General features: G+C 43.5%; 1 protein-coding gene across 5 annotated transcripts in view; it reads right to left on the bottom strand.

Moving 5' to 3' along the window:
• Positions 1–2,391: 2,391 nt before the first annotated feature.
• LOC133490120 (protein-tyrosine kinase 2-beta-like) overlaps positions 2,392–21,999 on the bottom strand; it is a 36,606-nt gene continuing 16,998 nt past the window's right edge. For 3 of the 5 annotated variants that reach the window (XM_061799756.1, XM_061799766.1, XM_061799774.1), the window contains 13 exons: positions 21,534–21,649; positions 21,359–21,459; positions 21,192–21,281; positions 9,922–10,126; positions 5,801–5,891; positions 5,673–5,717; positions 5,426–5,542; positions 5,301–5,333; positions 3,476–3,500; positions 3,342–3,382; positions 3,100–3,234; positions 2,922–3,002; positions 2,392–2,719 (listed from right to left, as the gene is read on the bottom strand). In XM_061799756.1, the coding sequence (XP_061655740.1) occupies positions 2,486–2,719; positions 2,922–3,002; positions 3,100–3,234; positions 3,342–3,382; positions 3,476–3,500; positions 5,301–5,333; positions 5,426–5,542; positions 5,673–5,717; positions 5,801–5,891; positions 9,922–10,126; positions 21,192–21,281; positions 21,359–21,459; positions 21,534–21,649 (1,314 nt within the window). In that variant the 3' untranslated portion in view covers positions 2,392–2,485. Of the gene's footprint in view, positions 2,720–2,921; positions 3,003–3,099; positions 3,235–3,341; positions 3,383–3,475; positions 3,501–5,300; positions 5,543–5,672; positions 5,718–5,800; positions 5,892–9,921; positions 10,127–21,191; positions 21,282–21,358; positions 21,460–21,533; positions 21,650–21,999 lie in introns of those variants that run through there. The other 2 variants (XR_009792111.1, XM_061799784.1) reach the window with 2 other exon arrangements.

Genomic DNA, 21,999 nt, shown 5'->3' with positions numbered 1-21,999 from the left:
GTTCCTCCCATAGTTTTAGACCAATTCATTTGTACCCCTCCTGATCGTAAAACTTGTTGAGGTTCTGACTCATGAGTTGGAGGAAGTTCATGAGGTGGCAAAAACGGGTACAAGGGTGCTGATGCTTTTGTTCCCTCATTCTTTTCACACCTTTCTTCAACCATCATTTTCTCGCTAACTCTTACCACTGGTCCTGTCTGTCATCTTCCTGTCTTTGAAACAACATATCTTTATCCCTACCTGCCTGCTCTTTCTGTTCACTTTTTAAGTCCTTTTTCTTACTTCCTTTTTCTCTTTTAGACGCCATGTTTAGCCAGAAGAATAAGTAAATAAATCCCTCTTTTTCTATTTTTGATATATTTTTGTGTCGACATTTTATTTCGTCTCGAAGTTGAACCAATTTTTGCGAATTTAGCTGGCCAGCGAAACCGTATTTGGTTATCCACGTGTTTAAATGTTTTATTTTGTAAGGGTTTTGGAGTTGAACATATTTCCAATCTTTACACGTTAGGCGTTCTTTTGGATCAGTTTTACTGTTATTTTTTTCCCATTTTGTGAATTTGGAAGTCAGTTTATTTGCACCTAGAGTGACCTAAATACTGACTTTTTTCAAAATGACACGGTGACAATGAATGTCTGAGTTTTGGCAATCCTCAAGCTTCTACCCAAACGGGGCGGAGGATTCTTGCATCTGCTTCCAAACCCAGTTGTCACTTACAATCCTGTCTATAGATTCATACTTTTACACATTCACACAATACTAGTAAATTTTTTTACAAACACACGGAAACACGGAATTTAAGTACGTACAGGACTCTGCCATCCTCGCGGAATTTGTCGGACTCCGCCGTCCCTCTTTTACTTGCCAGTGACTAGTATTACACAAGGTTTATTCTGCCGCAGACTTCTTTGTCGCTCAATTCACTCACTCTTTAATCCTTTTTCCTAAAATGTTTTTTAAAATTTAACTCTCCAAAGTCGTCTTCAATCCTGTGGATTGTCATCAACCTTCAGATCCCAGTTGAGGAGAACGAAGACCAGTCCCGGAAAGGGTCTCAATTGCCGTGGCCACGGTCTCTTAACAGGATGTCAGCTCCACAACTGGAATCCTCGGGTGTATTGACATCCGGCTCGAAGGACCAATTTAAATGTTGGATTTATCTCACCCAACACCTATAAAAATGCACAAAAGGAATGAAGACGCTAGTTTCTTTTTCTCATGAGGAGGGCGTATGGGAGATTGTTCAGATTACAGCCTCTCATCACGCTCTAAACAATCTCTCCCGTTGCTCCTGTATTTGAAATGGGGAGGTTTCTGATTTACAAGACATAACATTCTAAGCAACAAGACACAACACACTAAGGGGAGGGTTTCAAAGTGAAGACATGGGACCAACACCTGCCACGTCCCCGACCACGTCCTTGGTCAAGGCGCCCTTCCCTCTGATGATTCCTGCTGAGTCATCATCTTGAAGGCGAGACATCTTCCGTTCTCAAAATCGTCCATAATACTAATGCAAGCTTAGCAAATAAATGATAACTTCTACAATTTATTTAACAAGAATATTTTAGTGCAATCAGATTTCAGTTTCTATGTGTTGTAATTTAAATGTAATCTGCCAAAAAAAGAATCCCAAGTGCTGCCGTCAACCAGGTCAAACACACTCACACCGTTGAAAGTGTCTAAGCAATCCGATTTTAGATTCACGTCACTGCGTCTTCGCGCAGGCTGAGTCACATTGGTATTTTTCCCCATCCTCTTATTGGTTCAGCTAAATAGTTCTGTGATTGGTTGATTTTGGACATGATTAAAAATACATTTTCAAGGCCACTTCAAAAAATAAATCAACTTTGTGGGCTAGGTCAACTACCATTTTACTGTCTGGCGTGTTTTCAACCTGGAAAATGATTCTGGGGCACTTTCAGAGCAGCACGTGAGAGCTAGCTGACACTGACAGGCAGGAGAAAAGAAAGTTCTGCTGTTTCTCCATCCGCATCTCTGGTGAATATATATTTTATTTAATGTATTGATGTTTTTGTCTTATTAGATAAATACTGATTGTGAACTGCTATATTGTACTTTATACACTACAATGACTATAGAGGTTTGGAGTTGTTTGGAGGTGATGTATTGGGAGATAAAGATAACTGCTTCTTGCTTTAGTAATAATGGCATTCATCGTCAAATATGGGGAATGTCTCTGTCTTCTTTCATGCCACGCATATGTGTCGCGTTTTTGTACATTGTATTTGCAATGTGATGGTGTTATTAAGAGGTGGATTAGGTCACTGAAGGCCCAGGTCCCAAACTCACTGCCTGCCACTGCAAAACTGTATATCAGCAATCTAAAAGACAGCGAGGCACATGTCAGAGTTTTTCGGAAACAAGAGTTCAGTTCAGACAAATATTTATTTCTCCATCCCATAGTTCTGTTTTTTGTGTATGTACTACACATTGTACACTGGAACAAATAACCGAAACCCCTCAATCCCCCGAGCTGTCCTCATCCTGCATCGGCATGGCCAGGTTGGCCCTGACCCGGGCCTGATCCACTGCATCCAGCAGGTTCTTGGAGTTCAGTGCCAGGGTGTGTGCAGCAGCAAGCATCTGTCGTTGGCAATCCTCCTTCAGAGTTGTCACCGAGTTCTGCTGGGCCAGTCTCATCTTATTGACTAGCTCCCCCAAGTCCTTGTTCAGCAGCTTCTTCGTTCCTACGATCTGAGAAAGGTCCGCGATATAAGCACCACAACTAATTCAAGCTTGTCATAATGGGGGGAATTTTACATTAAAAAAAATATCTGAAATGTGTTCAGAAGAGGAATGTAAGTGGAAAAGTGTTATTGGCTGATGGCTGGAATTCCAAAAGTGGGAAGCATGCAGCTGAGTTATATGGTGGACAAAAGGGATACCAAGACAATACCTCGCTTGTAACTGAGCTGTGCAGGGAAGGCATGACATCATCAACGTGTTGAATCAAGCTTCGCAGAGAGATCCCAACTGCCTGGATGAGGAGGAGTGAGGAGAGGGCAAGTGGAGAGGGTGTTACATCATACTGGGTTACATCATATGTAAAAAGACAGAAAAAAGCACGCACTTACTTTGACAGCGTTGGGATACGCCGAGGCGGGCAGCATGTTGACCTCATTCTTCAGCTGTACCACCTGTCTGACTATCGCCATGACGCTGGAGTAAACCTGATCATCTGATCGGTCCAATTCGGCTGTAGGACGAGACTATAACACAACTATTCTGTAGTAATTGTTTGCCTAATCACCTGAATGAAAGAATATCAATTTGATTCAATCATTAGGTCAACTAAGAGAGAAGAATATGGTTTTACCCATGTGACGTCAGAAGGTGCTGAGGATGTTGGTGGAGGATCTAAAACACAGTACCCGTTATTTTACATTCCCACCTCCCTATTACCATTTGTGAAGTTGTACTTGAAGGTCAACCAACACAAAGGCAACTTACTATCAGCTGGATTTTTTTCCACAAGCTGCAAATGAAAAAGGTTGTTATTACTTTTTTCAGAGCAGCTTGAACTCTTTCAAGAGTTAAATGACACAAAGAGACAGTGGGTGCACTTGAATTTACACAACCGTTGAGCACTCATTTAGTACAACTCCAATTCCAATGAAGTTGGGACGTTGTGTTAAACATAAATAAAAACAGGATACAATGATTTGCAAATCATGTTCAACCTATATTTAATTGAATACACTACAAAGACAAGATATTTAATGTTCAAACTGATAAACTTTATTGTTTTTAGCAAATAATCATTAACTTAGAATTTTATGGCTGCAACACATTCCAAAAAAGCTGGGATAGGGTCATGTTTACCACTGTGTTACATCACCTTTTCTTTTAACAACATTCAATAAACATTTTGGAACTGAGGACACTAATTGTTGAAGCTTTGTAGGTGCAATTCTTTCCCATTCTTGCTTGATTTATAGCTTCAGCTGTTCAACAGTCTGGGGTCTCCGTTGTCGTATATTACGCTTCATAATGCGCCACACATTTTCAATGGGAGACAGGTCTGGACTGCAGACAGGCTAGTCTGGTACCCGCACTCTTTTACTACGAAGCCATGCTGTTATAACACATGCAGAATGTGGTTTAGCATTGTCTTGCTGAAATAAGCAGGGGCGTCCATGAAAAAGATGTTGCTTGTATGGCAGCATATGTTTCTCCAAAACCTGTATGTACCTTTCAGCATTAATGGTGCCTTCACAGATGTGTAAGTTACCCATGCCATTGGCACTAACACAGCCCCATACCATCACAGATGCTGGCTTTTGGACTTTGCGTCCATAACAGTCCGGATGGTTCTTTTCCTCTTTGGCCCGGAGGAAACGACGTCCACAATTTCCAAAAACACTTTGAAATGTGGGCTTGTCGGACCACAGAACACTTTTCCACTTTGCATCAGTCCATCTCAGATGAGCTCGGGCCCAGAGAAGCCGGCGGGGTTTCTGGGTGTTGTTGATAAATGGCTTTTGCTTTCCTTAGTAGAGTTTCAAGTTGCACTTACGGATGTAGGGCCGAACTGTCTTTACTGACAATGGTTTTCTGAAGTGTTCCTGAGCCCATGTGGTGATATCCTTTACACATTGATGTCGGTTTTCGATGCAGTGCCACCTGAGGGATCGAAGGTCGCGGGCATTCAATGCTGATTTTCGGCCTTGCCGCTTACATACAGTGATTTCTCCAGATTCTCTGACCCTTTTGATGATATTATGGACCGTAGATGATGAAATCCCTAAATTCCTTGCAATTGTACGTTGAGGAACATTGTCCTTAAACTGCTCGACTATTTTCTCATGCACTTGTTCACAAAGAGGTGAACCTCACCCCATCTTTGCTTGTGAATGACTGAGCAATTCAGGGAAGCTCCTTTTATACCCAATTAAGGTACCCACCTGTTCCCAATTAGCCTGTTCACCTGTGGGATGTTCCAAAAAGGTGTTTGATGAGCATTCCTCAACTTTCTCAGTCTTTTTTTGCCACCTGTCCCAGCTTTTTTGGAACGTGTTGCCATCATAAAATTCTAAGTTAATGATTATTTCCTGAAAACAATAAAGTTTATCAGTTTGAGCATTAAATATCTTGTCTTTGTAGTGTATTCAATTAAATATGGGTTGAACATGATTTGCGAATCATTGTATTCTGTTTTTATTTATGTTTAACACAACGTCCCAACTTCATTGGAATTGGGGTTGTACATCCAAATGTCTACATTTCTGTTGTAAGACAAATATTTGAGCTGGAGCAATTAGAACAAATATTGCACCTTGGTGTTTGACGCTTGTCGCACGGCAGGATCCTGCAAGACAAACACCATACGTGCAATCGTATGTGTGTGTAGGTTCGGTGAGAGAGAGAGAGAGAGAGAGAAAGAGACAGAGTGCACATCACCAGTTGTTGCTCCTCCTGCTCTAGCCACTGTCTATCCATCTCCATCTCTCTTCTTTGCCTTTGTAGAGTGTCATCAACTTGCTCATTCTCCCAAACTGGCACATGCCAGGCTGTTCCCTAAACACACACAGAGACGCACACAAAATGTATGATGCTTTGGCACGATGCAACTCAATATTTAATCTATGCATGACAGAATGTGTGAGTGTGCAATGCACTGCAATCTATGGACATCTGTGAAGCACACCTGCATGTGTGAGACATGAGGGGAAGTGATGCCGACTCTGGAAGGCTGAAGAGAGACCACAAGAGAGGATGTGTTAGTGGTTAAAGAACTACCAGAAGTCAATATACCCTCTTGCTATTATACAGCACCTTTGGGGGAGGCTCAGTGTGGTCAGGGTCCAGTGGCGAGATAGATGAGATGCAGTGTGTCGTATCCGCCTCCTCAATTTTGAGAATGTCCCTTTTATCAAAGCACAATGTGTGTCTATAATAGTTGTTCTTAAAAAATAAAATGTGTTATTTTAAAGGAAACATGCATATATATATTTTTTTACAATTTAAAATGTCTCCCATGTGCAGTGGCGGCTGGTGGAGTTTTAATCAGAGGGGGCACTACACCCTGTGCAGAAATATTAAGCAAGTACCTATTTTGACTAGAGATCGACCGATTATCGGCCGGCCCGATTATGGGCACCGATATTTGGAATTTTTACATATATCGGCATCGGTATTTTTTTAAATCTGACGTGCCGCTATCAAGAAATTAATTTAAACCTGGGTTATTTCGGGCTCAGATGCAGCCACGCTTCCCTGTTTCTCTCTCTCCTGCCATTTCTGTCCGCAACATTGTTCCACCATCTGATTGGTTAAGCAGCCACAGCACGAGTAAGGGACGGAAGCCATCTGAAGCGGAAGCTCTTCTCACAAACACGCGCCGGAGAGAAAAAAGGTTTTCTCGTGTGTAGAAGCTCCGGAGAGCAAAACTCATGTGTCGAAGGTACATGCAGAAAATTCTCCCAAAATTGTAATAAACATCCCAGTGGTCTACATTTCACAACTACGATTAAAGTTACGGTACAGTGAGCAGCAGAATAACCTAACACCAGAGTATACAGCGGCAGCTCTGCTAGCTCGGAGTATCTCCCAACATGTCTGAGAATTACTTGTCCGTGAATCACCTGAAATATTGCTGTTGATGACATCGATGTGCAAACAGTCAGTGATTTTGAGCGATATAGGATGAGTCTGCATGAAAGACATTAAAAACTCTACAACTCACGACTACTAATGTTGCTTTGAGCTTTCTGATCCTATGATCTGAAAATTAAAGTGAAGATGAGATTCTATGGGCTATTTAGTATTTAACAGTTGGTTCAATCTCTTGCAACAAGGCTGCTGATAATATTGATATAGAAATAGTGACAGTAGCAAGAAGTATATGTGTGGAAAGTAAAATTCATTGATTCAGTGATTGATCTGAACAAAATGGTGGAACATTTTACAACCCCAATTCTAATGAAGTTGGGACGCTGTGTTAAACATAAATAAAAACAGAATACATCCATCCATCCATCCATCCATTTTCTGAGCCGCTTCTCCTCACTAGGGTTGCGGGCGTGCTGGAGCCTATCCCAGCTGTCATCGGGCAGGAGGCGGGGTACACCCTGAACTGGTTGCCAGCCAATCGCAGGGCACATAGGAACAAACAACCATTCGCACTCACAGTCATGCCTACGGGCAATTTAGCGTCTCCAATTCATGCATGTTTTTGGGATGTGGGAGGAAACCGGAGTGCCCGGAGGAAACCCACGCAGGCACGGGGAGAACATGCAAACTCCACACAGGCGGGTCCGGGGATTGAACCCAGGTCCTCAGAACTGTGAGACGCTCTAACCAGTCGGCCACCGTGCCGCCAAACAGAATACAATGATTTGCAAATCATGTTCAACCTATATTTAATTGAATACACTACAGAGACAAGATGTTTAATGTTCAACCTGATAAACTTGATTGTTTTTACAAAATAATCATTAAATTCGAATTTTATGGCTGCAACACGTTCCAAAAAAGCTGGGACAGGGTCATGTTTACCACTGTGTTACATCACATTTTCTTTTAACAACATTCAATAAACGTTTGGGAACTGAGGACACTAATTGTTGAAGCTTTGGAGGTGGAATTCTTTCCCATTCTTGCTTGATGTGCAGCTTCAGCTATTCAACAGTCCGGGGTCTCCGTTGTCGTATTTTACGCTTCATAATGCGCCACACATTTTCAATGGGAGACAGGTTTGGACTGCAGGCAGGCCAGTCTAGTACCCGCACTCTTTTACTCCGAAGCCAGACTGTTGTAACACTTGCAGGATGTGGTTTGGCATTGTCTTGCTGAAATAAGCAGGGGCGTCCATGAAAAAGACGTTGCTTGGATGGCAGCATATGTTTCTCCAAAACCTATATGTACCGTTCAGCATTAATGGTGCCTTCACATATGTGTAAGTTACCCATGCTATTGGCACTAACACAGCCCTATACCATACCAAGATGCTGGCTTTTGAACTTTGCGTCCATAACAGTCCGGAGGACACGACGTCCACAGTTTCCAAAAACAATTTGAAATGTGGACTCGTCGGACCGCAGACCACTTTTCATCAGTCCATCTTAGATGGCGTTTCTGGGTGTTGTTGATAAATGGCTTTTGCTTTGCATAGTAGAGTTTCAAGTTGCACTTACAGATGTAGCGCCGAACTGTATTTACTGACATTGGTTTTTCTGAAATGTTCCTAAGCCCATGTGGTGATATCCTTTACACATTGATGTCAGTTTTTGATGCAGTGCCGCCTGAGGGATCGAAGGTCACGGGCATTCAATGTCGGTTTACGGCCTTGCCGGTTACATGCCTTGCCAGTTACATGCAGTGATTTCTCCAGATTCTCTGAACCTTTTGATGAAATTATGGACCGTAGATGATGAAATCCCTAAATTCCTTGCAATTGTACGTTGAGGAAGATTGTCCTTAAACTGTTCGACTATTTTTTCACACACTTATTCACAAACAGGTGAAGCAGCTTTTTTGGAATGTGTTGCAGCCATAAAATTCTAAGTTTGCTAAAAACAGTAAACTTTATCAGTTTGAACATTAAATATCTTGTCTTTGTAGTGTATTAAATTAAATATAGGTTGATTTGCAAATCATTGTATTCTGGTTTTATTTATGTTTAACACAACGTCCCAACTTCATTGAAATTGGGGTTGTAAATACTCTGTGAGCTCATTAAAGCTCTAAAGGCTGTTTGTGTTCTGTCAGAAGTTTTATTCCACTTTTATTGGAATTGGGGTTATATTTTTGAATGTATTCTGTGTACTTAAAATGTTCATCATCACTGGTATCGCAGGTTGTATGTTTTTGTTTGTTTGTTTGTTATTATGGGAAAATGGCATGGGCTTAAGAGGGCAGAGGATTTTGAAAGTGCTCATTTAAAAATAACAGTTTATCATGATTTTTGTGTTAAGTGATTCATTTCAGACCAAGATTTTTAAATTGGGGTACAGTCATTTTACCTCTCCCAGTGAGGTTTTATTTTACCTTGCTCTCTGTGAACACAATATATACTTTCCCCATGAATAAAGTAAGAAACGGTGGAAAATGCAGTTTTTGATAAACAAAGATAATTGATAACCCTCAATGATATTTCATTATGCGGTGCGGTCCTGCTTGGGGTTCAAACTCAGGTGACCACCATACCCCAGGTTGAGAGTCGAGTGCACCAACTGGTGGGCTATTAGACCAGGGTGCCTGGTTTATCGGGGAGCAGCCTCTTTCCAAGGATTGCGAGGAGTGACGGAAATCGCTCTCTCTACTGTCCAAGCTATGTCCAAACTGCTGTCAACACTCTCCAAACTCTATTAGCCTATACAAACTACACAGTCTTTATCCAAACTGAGCTGACCGCAACTCTATGCAATAAATAAAAAAATAAAAAAATAAAAAATAAAAAAAAACACACACACATTTTGAATGGAGTCTGCATGAGGGGTTTAGATTGCAGTCGAACCTCGTGGCATATAATGTGTAGTATTTTATTATCATATTTCATTGTCATTATTTGACTTTTTTAATTTTTTATTATTTTTTTCTTATTCTGTGTGACTCAGCTGACCGGTATTGTGGCACCCCTAGCACCCTTATTGACATGTCTTTTAAAATACCCCAAGGGTCAAGCATTACATACTGTACATATGGTATTTTTACACCATACCTCTTGTCATGCTGGAATTAACTTGATTTAGGTCAGATCTGTCTCATGCAGTGAGCCAGCTCTCATTCCGCCCCATATACTGTTGGGCCTAAGACAAGTCCGGGCTACGTTAGAATGCCAACCAGTGGGATGGATCTTGGCTTTACCGTAATATGTCCCCTTAAAAAGGACCATTTGTAAGCTGCTAATTGAATAATATTGCTTTGCACATGTACTATAGTAAGAAGCTGAGTACCTCAGGGAACAGACAAGCTGGCTGAAGCTGGGACGACTGTACGGCTCGTAGGCCCAGCAGCTGGTCAGCAGAGAGTAGACGGCGGGCGGGCACAACAGTGGCTTGGGGAGTCGGACACCAGACTCCAGCTGAGTGATCACCTGTCCGTTTTCGAGCCAGAGAAATGGTTGCCGGCCCATGGAGAAGATTTCCCACACACACACACCTGTTTGGACACACACACACACACACATTCTGGATTACTTGTGTAAAGGGGACGACAGGGGCTCTTGGATTGCAAAACAGCTGCATTTTCAGACACTGCATTTTTTCCCTTTGCATTTGGTTGTGGTCATTCTGTCGGCCTGGCACACAGTTACTAAAATAAGGGTACTGCTCACTGAACTTGCGTTAAAGAAAAATAATGATTGGCAGTTTCACACTATTCAGATTGTATTTTCCTTTTCCTTGCCATAATGCAGATGTGAAAGCAGAAATTAACACTTTTCCTTTCCTGGGCTTTAAGAGCTTCCCATTCAACCAGTAAACACTTCTCACAGCCATGCTTTGCTGGAACAATGAAGGAGATGATGAAACGGCTCATGTGCTTTTTAAGTGAATGCAATTCTCTGTGGCTCCATTGTTTTTTTTGCTCTTGTGGTGGTGCTGATGTAGTGGCTTGCCAGCTGGATGGACTCCATAGTCCAATGTCACCCCGACAATGGTGTTTCCCACTCCGGCCTCAGCAGTGTATGACTCCCCAGCTGTAATACCTCCTGCTGGACCGACTCCACTGTACAATGTTGCCCTGACAATTACAGTCTAGCTCCCACCTCAATCAGTCCTGTATTTTCATTCACTGGTGTCAATAACCTTTCTGTGGAAACAATTCAACAAATAGTTTATGTGATAAAACAAAAACAAATGACCCACCATCTGGTTGTATTTCAATTTGATACAAGTTCTGGCCCTGAAAAATGGATAATCGTCCTTGTTCGAGTACCATCAAAACTTTAGTGACCTTGGCGAGCTGCATGGTCTTCTCAATTCAGAATGGACTGGATGTCATGCCCAAGGAAATTACTTAGCCAGCTGGTCCATCACAGTGTCTGTAATGTTTAACATGGTTGATAAAGTAGCTGCATGCTTACGCAGCTTGGTGGATGTAAGTGACGTGGGAGACTTTGCATCAGATAAGCTTTGCATGGGCATGGAGGCAATCTGAAGCCCGGGCATGTGTCATGGCTCCTTGAGTTTCAAAGAGTTATTGGTTATCTTCAAGAGCACCACGTGGCAGTCTCTGCTCAACATGGAGCCAGGGGCAGGGTCACAATTGTATTTCGGAACAACTCCCGGACAGTGGGTCCATTCCAGGCTGACCTGGCCAAGCTTTTTTTTTTTTTTTGAATAAGATAATCAATTCTTCCATTTTTTTGTACCACTAGGGTTGTGGCCGTGCTGGAGCCTATCCCAGCTATCTTCAAGCGAGATGCGGTGTACACCCTGAACTGGTCGCCAGCCAATCACAGGTCACATAAACAAACAACCATTCACAGTCACATACACACCTACGGGCAATTTAGAGTCTTCAATCAACCTACCACGCATGTTTTGGGGATGTGGGAGGAAACCGGAGTACCTGGAGAAAACCCACGTAGGCACGCGAGAACATGCGAACTCTGCAACATCGCGGGGACATCGGAGACAGTGCCTCTGGATTGGCAGACTGGGGTGGTGGAACAGTGGACCAGCTCTTTACCCTCGGCAGCGTCCTCGAAGGTGCATGGGAGTTCGCCCAACCACTCTACATGTGTTTTGTGGACTTGGAGAAGGCGTTCGACCATGTCCCTCGTGGAGTCCTGTGGGGGGTGCTTTGGGAGTATGGGGTACGGGTAGTTTGGTATGCATTGCCGGCAGTAAGTCGGACTCGTTTCCGGTGAGGGTTGGACTCCGCCAAGGCTGCCCTTTGTCACAGATTCTGTTCTTATGGACAGAATTTCTAGGCGCAGCCGAGGCGAAGAGGGGGTCCGGTTTGGTGGCCTCAGTATTGCATCGCTGATTTTTGCAGATGATGTGGTTCTGTTGGCTTCACCAAGCCGTGATCTCCAACTCTCACTGGAGCGATTCGCAGCACAGAGAATCAGCACTTCTAAATCTGAGACCATGCTCCTTAGTCGAAAAAGGGTGGATTGCCCTCTCCAGGTCAGGGATGATATCCTTCCCCAAGTGGAGGAGTTCAAATATCTTGGGGTCTTCTTCACGAGTGAGGGAAGAATGGAACGCGAGATCGACAGGCGGATCAGTGCAGCGTCTGCAGTGATGCAGACTTTGTATCGGTCCGTTTTGGTGAAGAAGGAGCGAAGCCGAAAGGCAAAGCTCTCTATTTACCGGTCGATCTATATTCCTACCCTCAACTATGGTCACGAGCTCTTGGTCGTGACCGAAAGAACAAGAGCCCGGATACAAGCGGCCAAAATGAGCTTCCTCCGCAGGGTGTCTGGGCTCTCCCTTAGAGATAGGGTGAGAAGCTTGGTCAGAGTAGAGTCGCTGCTCTTCCGCATTGAGAGGAGCCAGATGGGCTGGCTTGGGCATCTGTTTAGGATGCCTCCTGGACGCATCCCTGGTGAGGTGTTCTGGGCACGTCCCACCGGGAGGAGACCCCGGGGATGACCCAGGATACGATGGAGAGACTACGTCTCTTGGCTTGCCTAGGAACATCTCGGGATCCCCCCGGAAGAGCTGGATGTGGCTGAGGAGAGGGAAGTCTGGGGATCTCTGCTCAAGCTACCCCACATCCCAAAACATGCGTGGTAGGTTGATGAAGACTCTAAATTGCCCATAGGTGTGTATGTGAATGCGAATGGTTGTTTGTTTATATGTGCCCTGTGATTGGCTGGCGACCTGTTCAGAATGTACACCACATCTCGCTCGAAGATAGCTGGGATAGGCTCCAGCACACCTGCGACCCTAGTGAGGATGAGTGGTACAAAAAAATGGATGGATGGATTTTTATATATATCCATCCATCCATTTTCTGAGCCACTTCTCCTCACTAGGGTCGCGGGATTTTATATATATATATATATATATATATATATATATATATATATATATATAATAAATCTTGGCATGGTGCACGACTGGTTAGCACATCTGCCTCACAGTTCTGAGGATCGAGGTTCAAAATTCGGCCCCGCCTGTGCGGAGTTTGCATGTTCTCCCCGTGCCTGCGTGGGTTTTCTCCGGGCACTCCGGTTTCCTCCCACATCCCCAAAACATGCATGGAAGGTTGATTGAAGACTCTAAATTGCCCATAGGTGTGAATGTGAGTGTGAATGGTTGTTTGTTTATATGTGCCCTGTGATTGGCTGGTGACCAGTTCAGGGTGTACCCCGCCTCCTGCCCGAATATAGCTGGGATAGGCTCCAGCACGCCCGCGACCCTTGTGAGGATAAGCGGCTCAGAAAATGGATGGATGGATAATAAATCTTATTATACTTATATAGTGCTTTTCTAGACTCTCTACAATAGCATACATTCCAAGGTCACACCGAGTGGTGGCAAGCTACATGTACTGCTACAGCTGTACAGTACAGTCCTGCAGTCTGACGGAAGCGTGGCTGCCGTTCTGTGCCTACTGCCCCTCCGACCACCAACAAACATCCAACAAGCGACAAGCGCTTGGGCGGGACACAAACTGGCGACCCACCGACTGCGCCTCGCCACCCACAAACATGGATATGCGTTTTTGTTCTTATAAATTCTCACATACCAGAATTTAGACGAAGAACACAAAAAAACATCACTTGCCCTCAAGATGGACCGAGAAAAACAATATAGAATGAATTCTGTGCTAACCAAGATCCAAATAAGGTGTATGATGCATTTTTGTCAATTATAATTATATATGAGAAACATTGTCCACTAAAAAAAAAATCACCAGGACACGTCAGTACTCAAATAGGCCATGTATCACAAGGGGGGTAGAGGATGCATGCAAAAAGAAAAATACCTCATATAAAATATATTTTAAATTGAGGACAAAAGAAGCTGAAATAAAATATAAGAAGTATCAAAACAAACTCATAAATATCAAAAGAATGAGAAGGAAAGAACATTACCACACATTATTGGAGCAGAATAAGAGTAGCACACAAGAACTATGGAGACTATTAAATAGCATAATTAATAATGGTTATAATGACCTATCCCAAATACTTCCTAAAAGATGAAAATAGTATTATTGATTTAAAAAAAAAAAAAAAAAAAAGGGATATAGCTGTCATGTTTCTTCTTAGGAATGTATTTTATTTTATTTTCCTGTGAGTAGGTGCTCCCTGCGTTTTTCTTGGTTTCCGCTCGGGGGCGCAAGGAGGAGTTGAACAGAGAGGCACACACCTTTGGGCAATTGTAATCAGAATCAGAATCAGAATCATCTTTATTTGCCAAGTATGTCCAAAAACACACAAGGAATTTGTCTCCAGTAGTTGGGAGCCGCTCTAGTACGACAACAGACAGTCAATTGACAGCGAACACTTTGGAGACAGAAAGACATTGACAAAAAAAAAAAAAAAAAAAAACAGTCACTGAGCAGTAAAGGGTTGCTATTTATCTGGTAATGCCGGTACATTTATTTATTTATTTCTTTTGACAATTGTGCAAAAAGATGCAGAGTCCTCTAGCACTTAGAGCAGTTCAAATGACTAATATTGCAATAGTCCGGTGCAATGACCATTGTGCAAAGGGCGCTGAGACTTCAAGGAGTGTATGCGGTTTAAAGTGACGAGCAGATGCTACTCTGGCATGAGTGGCCAGTATATGCAAATAGTGCGGCATGGCGAGACAACTACAGTGAGTGCACGAGTAATACATAATTGGCCCCACAGAAATGTGACGACAAACTCAAGTCAAAAAATTGCCAGCATGTTGTCATGGAATTGTAGGTTAGGTGTTTAAGAAGTTGATCGCAAGAGGGAAGAAGCTGTTGGAATGTCTACTAGTTCTAGTTTGCATTGATCGGTAGCGCCTACCTGAGGGAAGGAGCTGGAAGAGCTGGTGACCGGGGTGCGGAGGGTCCGAGAGGATTTTGCACGCCCTTGTCTTAGTTCTGGCAGCGTGCAAGTCCTCAATGGTGGGTAGGGGGGTACCGACAATCCTTTCAGCAGTTTTGATTGTCCGTTACAGTCGGAGTTTGTCCTTTTTTGTAGCAGCACCAAACCAGACTGTGATGGAAGAACACAGGACTGATTGGATGACCGCTGTGTAGAACTGTCTCAGCAGCTCCGGTGGTAGGCCGTGCTTTCTCAGAAGCCGCAGGAAGTACATCCTCTGCTGGGCCTTTTTGAGGACGGAGTTGATGTTGGTCGCCCACTTCAGGTCCTGAGAGACTGTAATTCCCAGGAACTTGAAGGTCTCGATGGTTGACACAAGGCAGCTGGACAACGTGAGGGGCAGCTGTGGCGAAGGATGCCTCCTGAAGTCCACGATCATCTCTACAGTCTTGAGCGTGTTCAGCTCCAGGTTGTGTCGGCCGCACCACAGCTCCAGCCGCTCCGCTTCCTGTCGATATGCAGACTCGTCACCGTCCTTGATGAGGCCGATGACAGTGGTGTCATCTGCAAACTTCAGGAGGTTGACAGTCGGGTGCGCTGAGGTGCAGTCGTTCGTGTAGAGCGAGAAGAGCAGCGGAGAGAGGACACAACCTCGGGGCGCCCCAGTGCTGATGCTGCGTGTGGATGAGGTGGCCTCCCCCAGCCTGACCTGCTGTGTCCTGCCCGTCAGAAAGCTGTAAATCCACTGGCAGATGGCAGGTGAGACGCTGAGCTGGAGAAGCTTGGATGAAAGGAGTTCAGGGATGATGGTGTTGAACGCTGAGCTGAAGTCCACAAACAGGATCCTCGCGTAGGTCCCTGCACTGTCGAGGTGTTCTTGAATGAAGTGCAGTCCCATGTTGACTGCATCATCCGCAGACCTGTTCGCTTGGTAGGCAAACTGCAGGGGGTCAAGCAGGGGACCTGTGACACTCTTGAGGTGGTCCAGCACGAGACGTTCAAAGGACTTCATGACCACAGATGTCAAAGTGACAGGCCTGTAGTCATTTAGACCCGAGATTGCAGGTTTCTTGGGGACTGGAATGATGGTGGAGCGTTTGAAACAGGATGGAACTTCGCACAGTGAAGAGATCGATTGAAGATCTGAGTGAAGACTGGAGCGAGCTGGTCCGCGCAGATTTTGAGGCAGAATAGGGACACATGGTCTGGGCCTGCCGCTTTGTTAATCTTTTGTTGTTTGAAGATGCGTCCCACATCCTCTTCATGGATGGTTAACGCAGAAGTCAGAGGTGTGAATCAACTCCCAGTCTTAAGCCCGATGACAACACCAAACACAATTTGTCCTGTAGCTTGCTGTGCGCATTCTGTTTGGCTTCCATTTAGATTTGCTCGAGTTGGATATTTTCTATGTTCCTTGTTTTTCATACTAAGGTTTGACATTGTTTCTAGTATACTCCTGGCTCCTCCTTTTTCATTAGTCACTGTTTGCTTGTACTTTTTAATGTATCCATCTACTTATTTGTCCTTCTTTATGTTTATTACTTTGTTCTTTTGCTAATTTTTACATTACTATTTGTTCTACTTGTTGATGGTGCAGCACTTTTTCTAGATGCTTTATTGAAATAAAGAATTTCACTCTGGTAGTGTTTTGGGGTCCCAACTAGTCACCAGCCATAACAATAGCCACTGAATTTAATATTTGTTTTGTCCAGGTGATGTAGCAAAATGAATTCCTGACTCAAGAGATAAATATGATGTTGATCTTTCTTGTCCCGTTAGGGGTCCCCACAGCATGTCATCGTTTCCATGTCAGCCTATCTCCTGCATCCTCCTCTCTAACACGAACTGCCCTCAAGGCTTCCCTCACAACATTCATCAACTTTTTCTTTGGTCTTCCTGTAGCTCTCTTGCCTGGCAGTTCCATCCTCATCACCCTTCTACCAATATACTAACCATCTCTCCTCTGGATGTGTCCAAACCATCGAAGTCTGCTCTCTCTAACTTTGTCTCCCAAAACATCTAACCTTGGCCATCACTCTGATGAGCTCATTTCTAATCTACCCAACCTGGTCATTTCTAGAGCGAACCTCAACATCTTAATTTCCACCACCTCCAGCTCTGCTTCCTGTTGTCTATTCAGTGCCACTGTCTCTAATCTGTACATCATGGTTGGCCTCAGCACTGTCTTATAAACTTTGCCCTTCATCCTGGCAGAAACTCTTCTGTCACATAAAACATCCGACAACTTCTTCCACCCGTTCCAACCTGCTTGGACCAGTTTCTTCACTTCCTTACTACACTCACCATTGCTCTGGATGGTTGATCCCAAGTATTTAAAGTCCTCCACCCTCTCTATATCTTGTCCCTGTAGCCTCACTCTTCCCACTCCACCCATCTCTTTCAAGGACATATATTGTTTTACTTCAGCTAACCTTCATTCCTCTCCTTTCCAGTGCATGCCTCCACCTGCTCCCTGCTTTCACTGCATATCAGAACGTCATCTGCGAACATCATGGTCCATGGGGACTCCAGTCTAACCTCATCTGTCAGTCTATCCATCACCACTGCAAACACGAAATGGCTCAGATCCCTGATGGAGTCCCACCTCCACCGTATACTCCTCTGTCACACCGACAGCACACCTCACCACTGTTCTGCATCCCTCATACATGTGCTGTACTATTCTAACATACTTCTCTGCCACTCCAGACTTCCGCATGCAGTACCACAGCTCCTCTCTGGGTACTCTGTCATAGGCTTTCTGTGGTTCTACAAAGACACAATGTAGCTCCTTCTGACCTTCTCTGTACTTCTCCATCAACACCCTCAAAGTAAATAATACATCTGTGGTACTCTTTCTCGGCATTAAACCATACTGTTGCTCACAAACACTCACTTCTGTCCTGAGTCTAGCCTCCACTACACATTCCTATAACTTAATCGTGTGGTTCATAAAATGTATTCCTCTACAGTTCCCACAGCTCTGCATATTACCCTTTGTTCTTAAAAATGGGCAACCAGCATTTTTCCTCCCTTCCTCAGGCATCTTCTCACCCACTAAAATTCTGTTGAACAACCTGGTCAAAAACTCCACAGCCACCTCTCCTAGATGCTTCCATACCACCACATGTCATCAGGACCAACTGCCTTTCTATTGTTCATCCTGTTCCGTGCCTTTCTAACTTCCACCCTTACTAATCATTGCTACCTCCTTGTCCACCACACTTGCCTCTTCTGCTCTTCGTTCCCTCTCATTGTCCTCATTCATCAACTTCCATCTATCCACTACTGGGACCAGTTACCACATTTCCAACGCTATCCTTAATCATCCTAACCTGCTGCACATCCTTCTCATCTCTAGCCCTCTGTCTGGCCAACCAGTATAGATCATTCTCTCTTTCTTTTGTGTCCAACCTGGCATACACTTCATCATATGCCTCTTGGTTGGCCTTTGCCACCTCTACCTTCGCCCCACGTCGCATCTCCATGCATTCCTTTATCCTCTCCTCAGTCCTCTCTGTCCCACTTCTCCTTAGCTAAACTCTTTCCTTGTTTGATTTCCTGTATTTTGAGGTTCCACCACAAAGTCTTCTTCTCCCCTTTGCTCCAAGAAGATAGACCAAGTACTCTCCTGCTTGTCTCTCTGATAACCTTGGCTGTCGTGGTCCAGTCTTCTGGAAGCTCTTCTTGTCCACCGAGAGCCTGTTTCACCGCTTCTCGAAAAGCCGCACAACACTCTTACTGTCTCAGCTTCCACCACCTGGTTCTCTGCTCTGCCTTAGTCTCCTTAATCTTCCTCCCCACCACCAGAGTCCTCTTACACACATCATACTATGCTGTCTAGCCATACTCTCCCCTACCACTACTTTAGTCAGTAACCTCCTTCAGATTACATCGTCTGCACAATATGTAATCCACCTGCGTGCTTCTACCTCCGCTCTTGTCGGTTCCTCCCTCTTCTGGAAGAAAGTGTTCACTACAGCCATTTCCATCCTACCACCATCGATGCCTCCAAGTTCCTTTCCTGGATGCCAATCTTACCCATCACTTCTTCATCACCCCTGTTCCTATCACCAACATGTCCATTACAATCTACACCAATCACGATTCTCTCTCTGTCTGGGATGATCAGAACTACTTCTTCTACCTTCTTCTCTAATTTCTGGGATGTAATATTGTCTCTATAGTGCCTCAGTAAACGTATGAAATATGAATTAAAATCCTCCATGCATTCCTGAGTTTGAGACATTTTTATGCCAAGAGGTCTGAAATCAGGTCATTAAAATTTCTCAAGCTTATCACTGTCACTAGTGAAGATCTCCACCGACCTCTCCGCTCCTGAGCCAGCGCTGTCAACATAAAAAACACGTGCTCTCATAAGAGGGTCTTCCACACGGAGGCAACCAATCAGAGGAAGGGGGCGGTCTTAGCCCAATATGGGCAAAGCGGATACGAAAATGGGTCAAACAGAAGTAGCTGTCAGAGGGGCCTTTTCTGGACACTTGTATGACAAAACAAAGGTGTTTTTCTTAATGAGATTGACACTTTTATACTATGTCCAAGTTTGAGAATCACGCTATGGAGGTCTAAATAGCCAAAATACAGGACCTTTAAAATAATTCTTAAACACATAGTACAACCTTTCACACACATTTGTAACCGGCCCTTTAAACTGGTATTTTCCAGCAATAATGAAAATAGCTGATAATACCAATCTAAAAAAACAAAAAAAACAATGGAGACGAACATCGACTTAAACCCTACAGACCAATATCACTAGATATAGTGTATGAAAATGAATTCTTTGGGGTAATAATTGATGATAAACTATGTTGGAAATCTACTATAGACAACGTAAAATCCAAGATGTCAAAAACCCTAGCTATTTTACATAAAACTAAGGCTGTGGACAAATGATAGAAATAAGTGGACGGCAGAATGGGGGCCGCAAAGTGCGGAGCTGCACGCTTTTTCTTGATTTAAGCATACGGGAGATTATGCCCCTATATGATGAGCTTCTTTTTTCATTAGTATTCTACAGTATAAATCAAATCTGTACTCAGGATTGGGGGTAGGACATAATAAGTGTTTTTACTTCTTCCTACTCCTCTTTAATATGTAAATTTATTTTGTTTATTTTTGTTTTGTTTTTCCTTTTAGCTTTTGTTGATTTGTTTTTCCATCCATCCATTTTCTGAGCCGCTTCTCCTCACTAGGGTCGTGGGTGTGCTGGAGCCTATCCCAGCTATCATCGGGCAGGAGGCAGGGTACACCCTGAACCGGTTGCCAGCCAATCGCAGGGCACATACAAACAAACAACCATTCGCACTCACATTCACACCTACGGGCAATTTAGAGTTGTCAATTAACCTACCATGCATGTTTTTGGGATGTGGGAGGAAACCGGAGTGCCTGGAGAAAACCCACACAGGCACAGGGAGAACATGCAAACTCCACACAGGCGGGGCCGGGGATTGAACTCAGAACTGTGAGGCAGAAGCTCTAACCAGTCGTCCACCGTGCCGCCTGATTTGTTTTTGACAAAAAACTATATGTTCCCACCATGCTTGAAAATCATGTCTGTGACGCAACTTGACTGATGCATCTTTTTACACCCAGTTTAGCATGCTAGCACCTTCTTTTAAAATACATTCGGCTGCTAAGATAGATTGTCTGCTTGATTATTAAAGTTATGAATAAATGGCTTCATTTGGTGTTTATTTGTATCGCTTTACTCGCTGATGTCATTCTTGTGACCAATAAGAAAAGATATCAACGTCACTTGTTTTATTTATTTATTTATTTTGTATTTTTACTGAACAAGAATGGAACCGCAGGTGGGACGTGGATACTGGTCACAAACCCATTAACTGATAAAGACTAGGGAAAAGTACTATCCATTTTTTAACGCAATTAATTTTCTTGGGATCTTGCATGAAAACCCTGTTTGGTAACTGTTGTTAATTTATAATGTGCAAAGTGCATAGAGTTGCTGGCATCATATTTTTTGTATTCTGAACAAAACTCGTTGCAATGCTTTGGATGCATGTATCTGTAATTTCTTTGTTAATTTGCTTTTAGCAATATTGTGATAATGCCGTTACCAATGATCATTTTGCTCCTGATAATTGTAATACTGTATGAACTGTTCATACTGTTTCATCTCTAGCACAGACTGACATATTCAGTGGTTCTATGCTACATTAAACATTTGTGTTTATGCATGAGGGGGACTCTAACCAAACATCCAGACATCACTGGCAACGGTGAACCGTCGGAAGTTGATGGATTCTGGTGCCATCCATTTGATTGGCAATCGTGAAACAGATGCTGCATAATCAAGGAGAGAGGTTTGAATAGATGAACACTGACACCTGAAATATTTGTGCTTGTGAATATGTGTGTACCTTTGTAGTACTCCTGGTCATCTATGTAGCGAGAGAGACCAAAGTCACCAAGCTTGACACAGTCAGGAGATGCCACAAGGATGTTTCTCACCGCTATATCTCTACATAAGCAGGGTAGAATGCACAATGAAGTTTAAAATGCCACATGTAGAGGGGAAAGGTGATCTGCACATACCTGTGCACCATGTTGAGGCCCTCTAGGTAAGCTAAGGCTTTGCAGATTTGTAGACAGTACAGGATTAAAGTTGCTGTTGTCAGGACATATTTCCGCTCCACCAGATATTTCCCCAGCTGACACCATACACACAGAGATGAAATAAAATGACTAACGGATTTGCTTTTTTTCCACATATACACTGACTGACTGGCCACACCTGTATGACCATGTGCATGATCCGATAGGATCTAAAACAAAAGATAGCAATGTAAAATCATGGGCTATTATTCATCACATTGTTTTTAGGTTCTCCAACATTACGTGTGTTATTAACCCTTTATATTCAATTCAGTGGTAGGTGTAGGTGTTCCGTTCCCATGTATTGAAATGAACAATTAAACATTTTTAATGCATGGGAGATTGAAGTTGAGGGAGGTTGATATAGCCTTCTGAATACAAGAGGCCCAACTAATACCAAAGCAAC

Source organism: Phyllopteryx taeniolatus, chromosome 1, assembly GCF_024500385.1.
Source record: "Phyllopteryx taeniolatus isolate TA_2022b chromosome 1, UOR_Ptae_1.2, whole genome shotgun sequence".
In the NCBI taxonomy this organism is placed as follows: Eukaryota; Metazoa; Chordata; class Actinopteri; order Syngnathiformes; family Syngnathidae; genus Phyllopteryx; species Phyllopteryx taeniolatus.
This window is presented reverse-complemented; position numbering and strand designations above follow the sequence as displayed.